A 12,872-nucleotide genomic window follows, 5' to 3' on the forward strand; every position below is an offset into this window, starting at 1 on the left:
TGTGAAATGCTCTCATCGCAATGTTTTGTGACTTTTTCTCCCGCATATCTGTCATATACCTTGGCCTACATGTACATGTGTACATGTAGTTAGGGTTGAAATTTCATGAAAATCAGATGTAAAATAACAAATTAACTATATTTCAAAGCTTTGCTTACATGTAGCTAAAAAAAGTAATTTGAGAAGTTACACATTGGTATGGAAATTAGAGAATAATGTCACACGCTCAGTATTTTGTTTGTAATTCATTAAATAAATATATAATTCAATATTTGTAGAATTGATAATATAAAGAAAACTCTTATTAGGTTCAACAGTGTCAATTCCACATGTTCAGAAAGGAATCAAGCTTATGTCATACTACAATGGGGAGAAAACTAACATATTTCATATGTTAGAACACGAGCATCTCTCTGAGAAGGCCCACAAATTTCTCTCCCCTACTAATGCTAAACCTGCCCGCTTCTATCTCCTCCCGAAGATCCACAAACCTGGCAACCCCGGTCGACCCATCCTCTCAGGAAATGGTTCCTCAACAGAGAACATCTCCCTTTTTGTTGATTACCACATTAAGCCCCTTGTCTCACGTGCACCCTCTTACATGTACATCCACGACACTCCAGACTTTCTCAGGAAACTAAATGACATCAAGGACCAGATACCCGAGACTGCGATCATCGGCACTTTCGATGTTTCTTCACTGTACACCAGCATTCCCCACGACGAAGGTATCCAAGCATCATGTGAAGCCTTGGCCGCCAGTGGCCATTCCAGTCCCCCCATATCCGATATCAAATCTCTGATGTCTCATGTACTAACAAAAAACAACTTCACATTCATGGGCAAGCACTACCTACAGATATTCGGTACAGCAATGGGCACCCGGATGGCTCCTTCATTCGCCTGTCTCTTCATGACGAAGCTGGAACAGCAGATGTTAGATTCAGCCCCCTGTCGCCCATGGATTTGGTGGCGTTACATAGACGACATTTTCTTCATCTGGACCAGGGATGAAGACAGCCTCCATACATTCATTGACCACATCAATTCCTTCCACAGGACCATCAAATTCACTTCTGATTTCTCCCAACAGGAAACCCACTTCCTTGATGTTACAGTCCAGAAAAAGTCTAATGGTATCACCACTACCCTATACTCTAAACCCACAGATACCCACCAGTACCTCCACTCATCCAGCTGCCACCCCCGTCACTGCAAAACCGGCATCGCTTACAGTCAAGCCCTCAGACTTCGCCGTATCTGCTCCGAGGACCCTGATTTTTCCTTCCATGCCAGGAATTTGCAGAAACATCTCTGTGCCAGGGGCCACGGGGCCAGGGCAGTCCAACTGGCAATTAACAAAGTTCGTTCTCTCCCCAGATCTGAAGTTCTCAAACCAAAAAGTGACAAGGAGACCACCGACAGAATACCGCTTGTGACCACCTTCCATCCCAATCTACCCCCTCTCCGCAAAATCCTGTTTGATAACCACCACATTTTACACACTTCTGATCGTCTCCAACAGGCCGTTCCCGATACTCCCCTTCTAGCATACCGACGCCCACCGAATCTCAGGGACCTCATTGTTCCTGCTGAAGTGCCCTCCCTCACTAACCATTCTTTTCCCATACAGCATGGCACCTTCAAATGCACCAGCAACAGGTGCATCATATGTGAAATACACCTTCACGAGGGCGATACTTTCACCAGCAACTCTACCAGCCTGTCTCACCAAATCAAGGGCAACATCACATGCACTACCACTAATGTTGTATATCTCATCACTTGCAGAGTTTGTAGGGTACAATACATAGGGGAAACCAAGACCACACTCAAGAAACGATTCTACGGGCACAGATCCACCGTCAACACAGCAAAGCTGGACACTCCAGTTGGCCGCCATTTTAACCTCCCCAACCACTCCATCACTGACATGATGCTACAGGGCATCGAATCTTTAGGTACCCGTCCTGACTCAGTCCGTACTAGCAGGGAGAAGCTCTGGATGAGACGACTTCGCACCACCCAACCTCATGGCCTGAACATCCAAGAGGGGAACGACTGATTTTTCTTTCCTATCCACTTTCAATTTATATATACATATAATTTTTCCCCTCAGCTCTTTTGAATAGTTACATTATAGTTTCTTACTCTACTTTCCTCCCATATCTCATACAAGCTCAGCTCCAATTTTTCCTTCCTTATTCAGGCGATATAATAATTATTATATATATATATATATATATATATATTTGTTTTTTCTCCACTCACCTCTTTTAGATTTACCACATTTGCTTATTTACATGTATACTATGGTTTCTTCATAATACACCCCCTCTCTTCTATATTTGCTTTTACCTTTTTTGGCAATTTGCTTCCTCTTTTTACATATACAGGTTTTTTTTTTTTTTTTTTTTTTTTTTCCTACTATATACATGTAGTCTTATGTTTTTTTCCCGTCACACCTAGCGGATTACAATATCAGTTACACCATATGTGTATTTATATATTTTTTCATATACATTTCTTTTTTGGATATATTTATATACATATCACTTATAGATACATATTTACACTTACCTTCTTCTCTTAGTTTGTTTAATGCTTTATCATATATACTTATATGTCTTTTGCGCGTTGTCAGTTGTTCCCCATTCTTTTTTTTTTTTTTTTTTTTTTCCCACTCTTATGCACCAGTTTATTAAGCCTTTCTTTGTAACCTGTTTGACCCACCTCTCACTAATTCTCTTGTTTTTCATCCCATTATCACTGTTTTGTTCCAGATCCTGTTTGATGTTGCCTGCCTCATTATTTTAATCCCTCTTGGCTTGAGGTCTTTTACTGGCCTTACTTACACTAACTTCCCTTTGTGTCTGCCTACTCCTTTTCTTTCATCCCCTTCACTAACCTGATTGGTCTTCTCTACTCACTAATGCCCCTTTTGTCTCCTTGTTTCTAGTGTTGCTGTAGCTTGTTTGTGGTTTTTATTATGGTTGTTCCACTTTATATATAGTTAATTTTTGCCTCCGACGAAGATTCTGCTAGGATCGAAAGCTTAGGCCCCTTTTTGTCTCACCTGCATAGCAGAGTGAGACTATACATGTAGGCGCCGCTTTTCCGACGGCGACGGCGGCGGCGGCGTCAACACCAAATCTTAACCTGAGGTTAAGTTTTTGAAATGACAGCATAACTTAGAAAGTATATGGACCTAGTTCATAAAACTTGGACATAATAGTAATCAAGTATCACTGAACATCCTGTGCGAGTTTCATGTCACATGATCAAGGTCAAAGGTCATGTAAGGTCAAAGAACTTTGGCCACGTTGGGGGTATTTGTTGAATTGCCATCATATCTCTATAAGTGTATTGGTCTAGTTCATAAAACGTGGAAATAAGAGTAACCAAGTATCACTGAACATCTTGTACGAGTTATAGTAGTTTTCAAAATCAGCACTGCTGCTATATTGAATCGCGTGATGCAGGTGAGACGGCCAGAGGCATTCCACTTGTTGACTTTCTAAACTTATTTAAGTATAATACCAAATAATGAAATATTGCAAGACAAGCAAATAGATTACAACATTAATCAAGTTTCAAAGGATCAACAGATCAGAAAAATGTACATGACTTTGTATTATTGCTTCTCAGAAATTGTTTTGTGTGAATGCATTACTGTGGAAGATGTTATCATAATTCAATGTTTTGATTGTAATACTAGGTTGGAACAGCAATATCCGACACCTGGCCTAAACAGAGATCCAGCAATGATTGGTGATGTACAGAGTCTTAGCCGGAGTACATACAAACAATTCATGCATGGTATGCTTACAGAGGAAGAGAGAGCTTGTATGGAGTTGGTGGCCAAGTAAGATTTTAGGAGTATATTGTAGAAAAATTAAGATGATTAATGTATAGTATTCATGTAATTTCAGTCTGATGTGGTTATTAACTACAGAATTTTGTGTTGGATCCATAACGTGAAAGGTTCATGCTGCGTAGTAATTCTCAGGCAACTTTTGAGACCAAATTTGTAATCTCTGGATTTTGGATGTGTAAGTGAAAGACAGACACTGAATTGCTGAAAAAAGTGACTTCATGTACAAATCCAACGCAATTCCTGTTTCTTAATTAAATTGAATTACTGTATCATCACTTTTGTCTCACCTGCTTAGCAGAGTGAGACTACAGGCGCCACTTTTTCGACGGTGGCGGCAGCGTCAACATAAAATCTTAACCGGAGGTTAAGTTTTTGAAATGACATCATAACTTAGAAAGTATCTGAGGGCCGTTTCATAAAGCTGTTCGTAAGTTAAGAGCGACTTTAAGAACGACTGGTGATCCTTTCTTATGCGCTAAACCATCGCCAATGAATATACCATTTACCACAAGAAAGGATCACCAGTCGTTCTTAAAGTCGCTCTTATCTTACGAACAGCTTTATTAAACACCCACCTGGACCTAGTGAAAGTGAATATCTCTATTCCATTTCATTACTAGATCATATTAAGGCATGTACCCCCAAAACGGGTGTAGTGTGAAAGATTTGACAATCCCAAAATGTGCCCATTGAAAAAAGAATACCTACCTGTTTTTGTTTTGTTTGTATGAAACACCATCTCAACTATGGAATGGGCTGAAAATTTGAGGATATAATCTTACTTAGCTTTATAATATCCAATACTCAATCCTGTATGTAAAGTAAGTGCTCAAACTGCTAATTTTCAATGAAAATAAAAGCATTACTGACAGAGGGGGCTAGATTTAATTTGAGATTTTAACAGCCATAAAAAAATCCATACATTAATTGTAATTGGTAAAATCTGCAATCAGTGACCACTATGAGTTTTTGAATTCTAACAGCCAGAAAAAATTACATCAATTCTTATTGGTAAAACCTGCAGTCAATGACCACTATGAGTTATTGAAATGTTCAACCCATAATTCTGACCCTTAACCGGAGCTAAAGACATGCTTTAACCCTATCTATGCTGGGTTATTTTGGGAGATCATATGGCTGGAGGGGGGCCTCTCAGAGCCCCCCTCGAGATCTAGGCCGTCGATCGTGTATGCGCCGAAAATTGGCATGCAGCTTGCCTGGAACATATCTACAAAATTCTGTATTAATTTGTTTCATGCAAATCACTATTAATTAATTATGCGTAATTAGTATGCAAAATCATTCTTTATCCTCCCCTGATTTAAATTCCAAATGTTCTAATTTTTGGTGAAGAAACTCTTTGTGGTGTTCTCAGCAAATGAACATGAAAACAATTGCGATATCAGAACAATTTCGTATGTATTGTTTTTTGCAATTTCTTATGTATTTCTTTCGGTTTTGGGCCTTTTGATTTTTATTGTTTTTCAATGAACTTTGTCGGGGACTCTTTTTAGATCATAAACAGCATAAAATAAATCCATTTCCACCAGCAAAACTAAAAATGATCATACAATTATGATTATGGGTTGAAAACACAATTTGCATTCATTTGACTTTGTACACAAAATCACGTTTTTGAGCAATTTTTGGTCTGCGTAATTTCGGAACCGCGTACCCGGTTGTCGCAAATTTGGTCTCAAAAGATGCACAAGACTTGAAAGTAAAAAGTCACCGAGCGGCGCGGTCAAAAAAATTTGCGCGGCGAAAATATTGCGTGGATCGTTGAGGGGGAGGGCCTCCAAGGCCCCCCCACCCCAACCTAGATACATGTAGGATTAAAAGTTCATCCAGTCTTGCAGATTTAGGTAGTAGGTTTTTTGACAAGATGGTAGTAAATAATGTCTTGGTAGACAATGAAATAGAATGAAATTGCCAGTGTGCATCTCATCTACACTTTATATTAATGTGGTTAATTTTTTTTCTTTTGATGCAAAAAAACCCCCCAAAACATGTTACCATTCATCGGTGCCATGTGTCTGTCCTATTAGCTGATTATTACATGACTGTAGGCTGACAGTAGATTTCCCTTTGTCAGTAAAAAATAAAGAGATCGCACCATCTAATGATTTGATATACATATATTGTTAGTTTTTGTCTCGCCTGCATAGCAGAGCGAGACTATAGGCGCCGCTTTTCGGACGGAGGCGGTAGCGGCGTCGTCAACATTGAAATATTAACCAAGGTTAAGTTTGTGAAATGTCATCATAGCTTAGAAAGTATATGAACCTAGTTCATGATACTTAGACATGCGGGTAATGGTATATCACTCAGGTCACATGACCAAGGTGAAAGGTCAATAGGATCAATGAATATCGAATCACGTAATGCAGGCGAGACTGCCAAGGGCGTTCCACTTGTTCTGTTTGTTACTATTAGTTAATTCACTCTAACTTTTCCTTTGCTTTGAAGGTACCGAACAGTTACCAAGATAAAAGTATCCCAGCAACTTCAACTGGAAGATTCCCTCATAAGTGCCCCAGTAGGAGAACTGTTTGGGACTATCTCCCTTGACAAGCCACTTCATGACGATTCAGAAACTTCCCGTCTTGTCCACGAGCTGGTTGAGACCGTCTTCATCAAATTTCACGAGCAGTCTGAAGATGTGTACGAGGCTTCAAGGGTTCAGTTTGAGGAGGATGTCTTTGTGGTATCCCTAGGGCAAGCATGTGTGAAGCAGCTTCATTTGAAGGCTGATAGAGATGTTCCAGTGACCTTTCAATGTTGCATTAGTCGTCAGCGGTTTTTGCGGATGCACCATGCTGTTGACAGAGTGACATGTATGGACACTGTGCTACCCCAGGGACAGCAGCCCAATAGGTAAGTGTTTTGTTGTATCACCTTCATCGCAGAAGCTAGATTGCTCCACACATTTCCGAAGGTGGTGATGGCAGAGTTGTCAAAATCAAAGTAACTATAATTGTGTTTGTTTATATTGTCAGGCTCTATGGTATGAAGTTTGGTCATGAGGGTAATCAATTTTCACAGATGATATGAAATGGATATCAGGATACAAAATGTAAGCCAAATGTAGGTTCTCGCAGTGATTAAACTGTACAATGGATCAACTTCGAAGTTGACTAATGTAAGCATTTGGTAATGACTATGATCCTATGAGATATTTGGTTTCAATGTCAAAGGCTACAGAGGTCATTGAATTCAAGAAAATGGCTTTTTGTAAACAACAACAAAAAGAACAAAAATAATGAATGTTGGTGAGTCAATTTCAAATCTACTTGATGGGAAAGGACGGTGATTAGATTATTGTTAATAATATCATTTATTTATTCATTTTTTTTTTGGGGGGGGGCGGTCAAAGGTTCTTAACCCTTTGAACCTACAAAGCTAGCAAACCAGCTTCACCATGAACGCACATATGCCCTGCAAGCTGGAATACTGGCTTCAAGTCGTGTGATTCAAAATGCAAGGGTTTTAGATATCAGGTGACCTTTTTGAAAAATGAAGTAATTTCAGAAATGGGAGATCATTTATTTTAAATGTCATGTATTTCATTTTGCAGATAATCTTGATATCTGTAAATATTTTAGGGTGAGGGTCAAGAAAGTCCCAAATAATTCAGGAATAAAAGCGTTAAGATCAGAAATAAAATTACTTGATGTAAACTTAACCTTAAATTGGCCGGGGGGGGGGGGTTGATTCAACATTTTATGCGATCATTCCGCCGCGCGAATTTTTTTACCGTGCCACTCGTAGAGTTTATACTTTTAAGTCTCGTGCATCTTTTGAGACCAAATATTTTACGCCCGGGTACCCGGTTCCGAAATTACGCAACATTTTTTAAGTGCATGTCAGACCAAAAATTGTTCCAAAACTTGATTTTGTGTACAAAGTCAATGCAAATTGAGTTTTCTCATCTTATTGATAAAGATATGATTATTTTTACTTTAAACAACTGAAAGCAATTGATTTTAGCATAATTATGCTTCAAAAAGGTTGTGCAATAAATCTGGTGAAAAAAACAAAGAAAAACAAAAGGTTGAAAAACAAAGAAATACATACATGTAAGAAATTCATAAAACAATAAAATACATAAGAAATTGATTTCCAAACCGAAGTTTTTTTCAATTGCCATTGTTAAGAATGCTTCAAAGAATATTTTTACCAAAAATTAGCATTCTAGGAGCTTTATTTAGTGAATTAGAGCAAAAAGTATGATTTATGCATAAATTAGCATAATTAATTCTCATTATTAATAATAAAATCTCATTATTTTGGAAAATTTTACCATACAGCCTTGTAGATTACATCGCACACTACCAGCGTGCAAATTTTTGCGGCGCTCGCGCGATCGGCGGCCGAGATCTCAGGGGGGGTTGAATCAACCCCCCGGCCACAGAACAGCAAAAAAAGCCCGGCCTAGTTAGGGTTAAAAGATCACAATTGAAAAAGAAAAAAAAAAAAAGACATTTTAACATGTCTTGTGTATGAACGTTGGAATGATGGTAAGATTACTGGTATATATTTTTTTTCTTCAAAATTTGAAAGTTTAACCCTAATTCTCCCGGGGGGGGGGGGGGGGCCATTATGGCCCCCCCCCTCGAAAATTTTCGCAATATATCTGCTGCGCAAATTTTTTTTACCTCGCTGCTCACTGACTTTTTACTTTCAAGTCTCGCGCAAATTTTGAGACCAAATTTGTGACGCCCGGGTACGCGGTTACGACATTACGTAACATTATGTAAGTGCATGTCAGACCCAAAATTGCTCATAAACGTGATTTCATGTACAAATCCAATGCAAATTGTGTATTTAGCCAAAATTCATAAATGTATCATTATTTCTACTTTTACTGATTAAGCTTAATTAATTTTGCCTTGTTTATGATCAGAATTAAGTCTGGAACGATTTCCATCGAAAAAACTATAAAAAAACAAAAAGTAAAAAAAGAAAGAAATACATAAGAAATTAAAAGAAAAATAAAATACATAAGAAATCGGTCTTGGTACCGGAATTTTTTTCATTCACCATTGTTAGGAATGCTATAAAGAATATTTTCACCAAAAAATAGCATTCTAGGAGCTTTATTTAGTGAGTCAGAGCAAAAAGTATGATTTCATGAATAAATTAGCAGAATTAATAAAGAATGATATCCTTCAGGCTATGGACATGAAACGTGTTGCATTTGTTCTTCTCCTTGACCTTTCATCTGCGTTTGATTCTGTGGATCATAACATTCTCCTCAATTGTCTGTCTGAAGTGTTCAGCATCACGGGTAATGCTCAGTCCTGGTTCACTTCTTACCTGTCAGGTCGTACCAGCAGATGTAAAGTTACTTGTGAACTGTCTTCACCGAAGTCGCTTCAGTATGGCGTTCCGCAAGGATCGGTAATTGGACCGCGACTTTTCAGCATGTACACACTGCCAATGTCGGATATTATCAGACAATACGATGGAGTATGTTATCACTCTTATGCAGATGATGTCTCTCTTTATACATTTGCTGATCCTAGAAGTCCTGAATCATTGTGTCAAGCTCTTCAATCACTCACAAAATGTGTTGAAAATCTACAGGAATGGATGGCTGCCAATATGTTGAAACTTAATTGTGACAAGACTGAATTTCTTGTTGTTTCTACCCCACAAGCCCGGCAATATGTAGCAGATGTCTCTCTCACGTTGTCCGGTATGACCATCCTTCCTGTGTCTCATGCAAAGAGTCTGGGTGTTGAGTTGGATTCGACTCTGAAAATGGATAAACAAGTTTCAGCACTTTGTCGGGGACTTCATTGTCAGCTTTCGTACATAGCCCGCATAAGACCCTACATAACTGCCAAGGTATGTGAACATGCTGTTCGAGCCATTGTATTGTCACGTCTTGACTATGCAAATTCACTCTTGTATGGAATCAACTCGTCACAGATGCAACGTCTTCAGAGGGTCCAAAACCGTGCAGCCAAGTTGATTTTCAAAGCTCGTAAGCACGATCATGTTACTCCTCTGTTAAGAGAGTTGCATTGGCTTCTAGTGAAGCAACGTATTGTCTTTAAGATTATGACCATTGTTTTCAAGATTGTCCATAATGAAGCTCCACACTACATGAAATCTCTCATCCGCCTACATCAGTCAGAACGTCCCGGGCTTCGCTCGAGTACGGACATTACTCTACTCCATATTCCACGGACAAATACTAAACCAGGTGACAATGCTTTTCAGACATGTGCCCCAAGACTCTGGAATGACCTTCCAAGAATGCGACTTTCTCCTTGTTTGGAAGTATTTAAGAAACATCTCAAGACTCCGGGAATGACAAGAATCAAAATACCCCGGGAGATTGAGGGTTAATGTGATAATATATATGTTCTTCAGATAAGGCATTGGTCAAGGAATTAGTTTGACTAAGCAGATGAGAATTATCTAGTTTTAATTTGAACATGAACATGGAAATGTAACTGCAGAGCTACAAATTAGTAGGATTTTATCATGTTAAGTAGGAATTTGTAAGTGGAAAGTGACATAAAATAGGGTTTCCCCCTAGAAATAGGATATTGAAAATCGTGAGAAGGATGATTTTTGGTATGTTTTTCAAAGTTTTCAAGAAAAGAAAAAGGCTTGATAAAAGGAGAAAAAGTATTAGACAATAAGTTTTTTTTTCAAAATTAAGATTGGCAGTTATAAACTGAACTTAACAAAAAGACACAAAACAAATTACACACTAAAATGGTAATCCCGAAGGAAATACATGTATCCAAATCTAAAATATAAATTTTGATGATGAAACAGGTTTCCAGAAGTAGATGAGGATGAACACCATGAAGGTCTGAACCTACGACAAGAGCAGGTGGTTCGTCTTATCAAGTCATTAGGAACTGTTGAAAAAGAAGTTACATCTTACAGCGGTCCAACCATGATTCTTGGACCCTTTGGAACAGGAAAGACGCATACGCTGGCCAATGCAATACAGAGAACGCTTACAGAGAGAAAAGATGCAAAATTCCTGATATGCACTCATTCAAATAGGTGTGTATTTTATAATTATTAATAATGAGAGGGGGGGGGGGGGAGGGGCTAAATTGATACTGATATTTTTTGGACTTCATGATATTCCTGAATATCAATATTATTTCCCAGTTTTCCCCTACAGTATGTTTTATATGTTGCTCCTTTATTAGACAATATCATTCTTAATTATTTCATTATCATTTAAAGTCAGACATATTTCGTCCATTTGCAGAGCTCAAAATTACCTTTGGCGTTCTTGGAACTTGTAAATAATATTTGTTACTTCCTGTCCTGTGCTTTTGGTATACAGTGCTGCTGATCTTTATATCAGAGAATATCTTCATGAGTTTTGTGAAGATAGAACTGATATCTGGATGGTGAGGATCTATACAACGATGCGGAAACTGAATACCATAAGTGAAACAGTGAAGAAGTACATGCTTATCAATGCTGAAGGACCACGTTTGCCCACAGAAGAGGAATGTAAAGGTACGTTTAACCCTAAAAGGCGGGGGGGGGGGGATTCCACCCCCTCTACATTTTTCATGATATATCCGCCGCACGAAATTTTTCAGCCGCGCTGCTCACTGACTTTTTATTTTCAAACTATTTTTCAAACTTTTGAGACCAAATTTGCAATGCCTGGGTACGCGGTCACGAAATTACGCAACATTATGTACATGTAAGTGCATGTCAGACCCAAAACTGCTCAAAAATATGAATTCATGTACAAATCAAATAACAATTGTGTATTCAGCCAAAATTCATAAATGAATCATTATTTCTAATTTTACTAGTTAAACTTAATTTATTTGGTCTTGTTTATGATCAGAATTAAGTCTGCAACAATTTCCATTGAAAAAACAATTAAAAACAAAAAGTCGAAAAACATAGAAATACATAATGAAGAAAGTGAAAAAACAATAAAATGCAGAAGAAAAAAAATGCGATACCAAATTTTTTAAAGTACATTTGATGGGGGTCCTACAAAGTGTCTGTGAATAAAAAGAAAGCAGTTTTGGGGCCGTATGATATTGATTTCAGTATTTATATGTTTTCATCTTACCGTTCTGCAGTCCTTGTAAACACGATAACTTCAGTTTAACTTAACCTAGGCTCACATAAAGTGTGAATGATACTAGCATGGATCCCAGGAAGTAATGTTGTAACCCGCAAGTGAAAACCCGAACCGTACCGTCCCGTATAATCCAATAATTTGCAAGCGGGACCCGCTGACCCGTCGGGTTTTAACCCGCAAGTAAATTTATCTTTGAAAAATGAAAATTATTTCTGCAATCCCCACACTATACAGGCTCAAATCACGAAAATATATGCCAACTACTAACCTAGCCTAGAGTGAATTTACTTACAATTTGCAAATTCGCCTTTTATTCCGGAGAGAAAATGTTTTTGGGGTTACTTTGTACCCGAAATGGGTCGGCTCTGATCTCGTAATCGAAAGCATTGCGCAATTAACTCCTCGGATCGGAGCCGCAGCTCAGCGCGCGCTAGCTACATGTAGCCCAGGCTGCCCAGCAAATTTGATGTTCAGTTTCCCGTCGCCCGCCCGCGTTATGAAATTTGGACCGCGTTTAAAAATCAAATTCTGAAAATAATTCATTATTTTACTATTTTGACATAGATCTAGATTCAGAACTGATATAAAACATTAATATAAGCTTTTCAGTCACAATTACTTGTATATCATGTAAATACCTGTAATTCTTTTCTTGTTTTTTTCTTGTGAATGGAATGACACTGCATGCTCAACCACACCTCGAGCGATGTTCGTGCAGGCTCCACTCAACTTCACTTCTGCTACACTACGCTCTACCTACCCGATGTAGCGGTAGTGAAGTGGAGTGGAGCCTGCACGAACATCGCTCGAGGTTTTGGTCGAGCTACCTCAATAAATCCCATAGTCTAGTAACCTCGCATTGGTGAGTTGTCATACGGCATATCAGACAAAAAAAAATCA

General features: G+C 38.5%; 1 protein-coding gene across 1 annotated transcript in view; it reads left to right on the forward strand.

Annotated features, from left to right (window-relative positions):
* The window catches only part of LOC129261070 (3'-5' exoribonuclease HELZ2-like), a 102,895-nt gene that overhangs the window by 44,581 nt on the left and 45,442 nt on the right, over positions 1 to 12,872 (forward strand). The window contains exons 16-19 of the mRNA XM_064099269.1: positions 3,719 to 3,865; positions 6,347 to 6,754; positions 10,676 to 10,912; positions 11,205 to 11,383. Of these exons, the coding sequence (XP_063955339.1) occupies positions 3,719 to 3,865; positions 6,347 to 6,754; positions 10,676 to 10,912; positions 11,205 to 11,383 (971 nt within the window). The remainder of the gene's footprint in view (positions 1 to 3,718; positions 3,866 to 6,346; positions 6,755 to 10,675; positions 10,913 to 11,204; positions 11,384 to 12,872) is intronic.

Source organism: Lytechinus pictus, chromosome 5 (assembly GCF_037042905.1).
Source record: "Lytechinus pictus isolate F3 Inbred chromosome 5, Lp3.0, whole genome shotgun sequence".
NCBI lineage: Eukaryota > Metazoa > Echinodermata > Echinoidea > Temnopleuroida > Toxopneustidae > Lytechinus > Lytechinus pictus.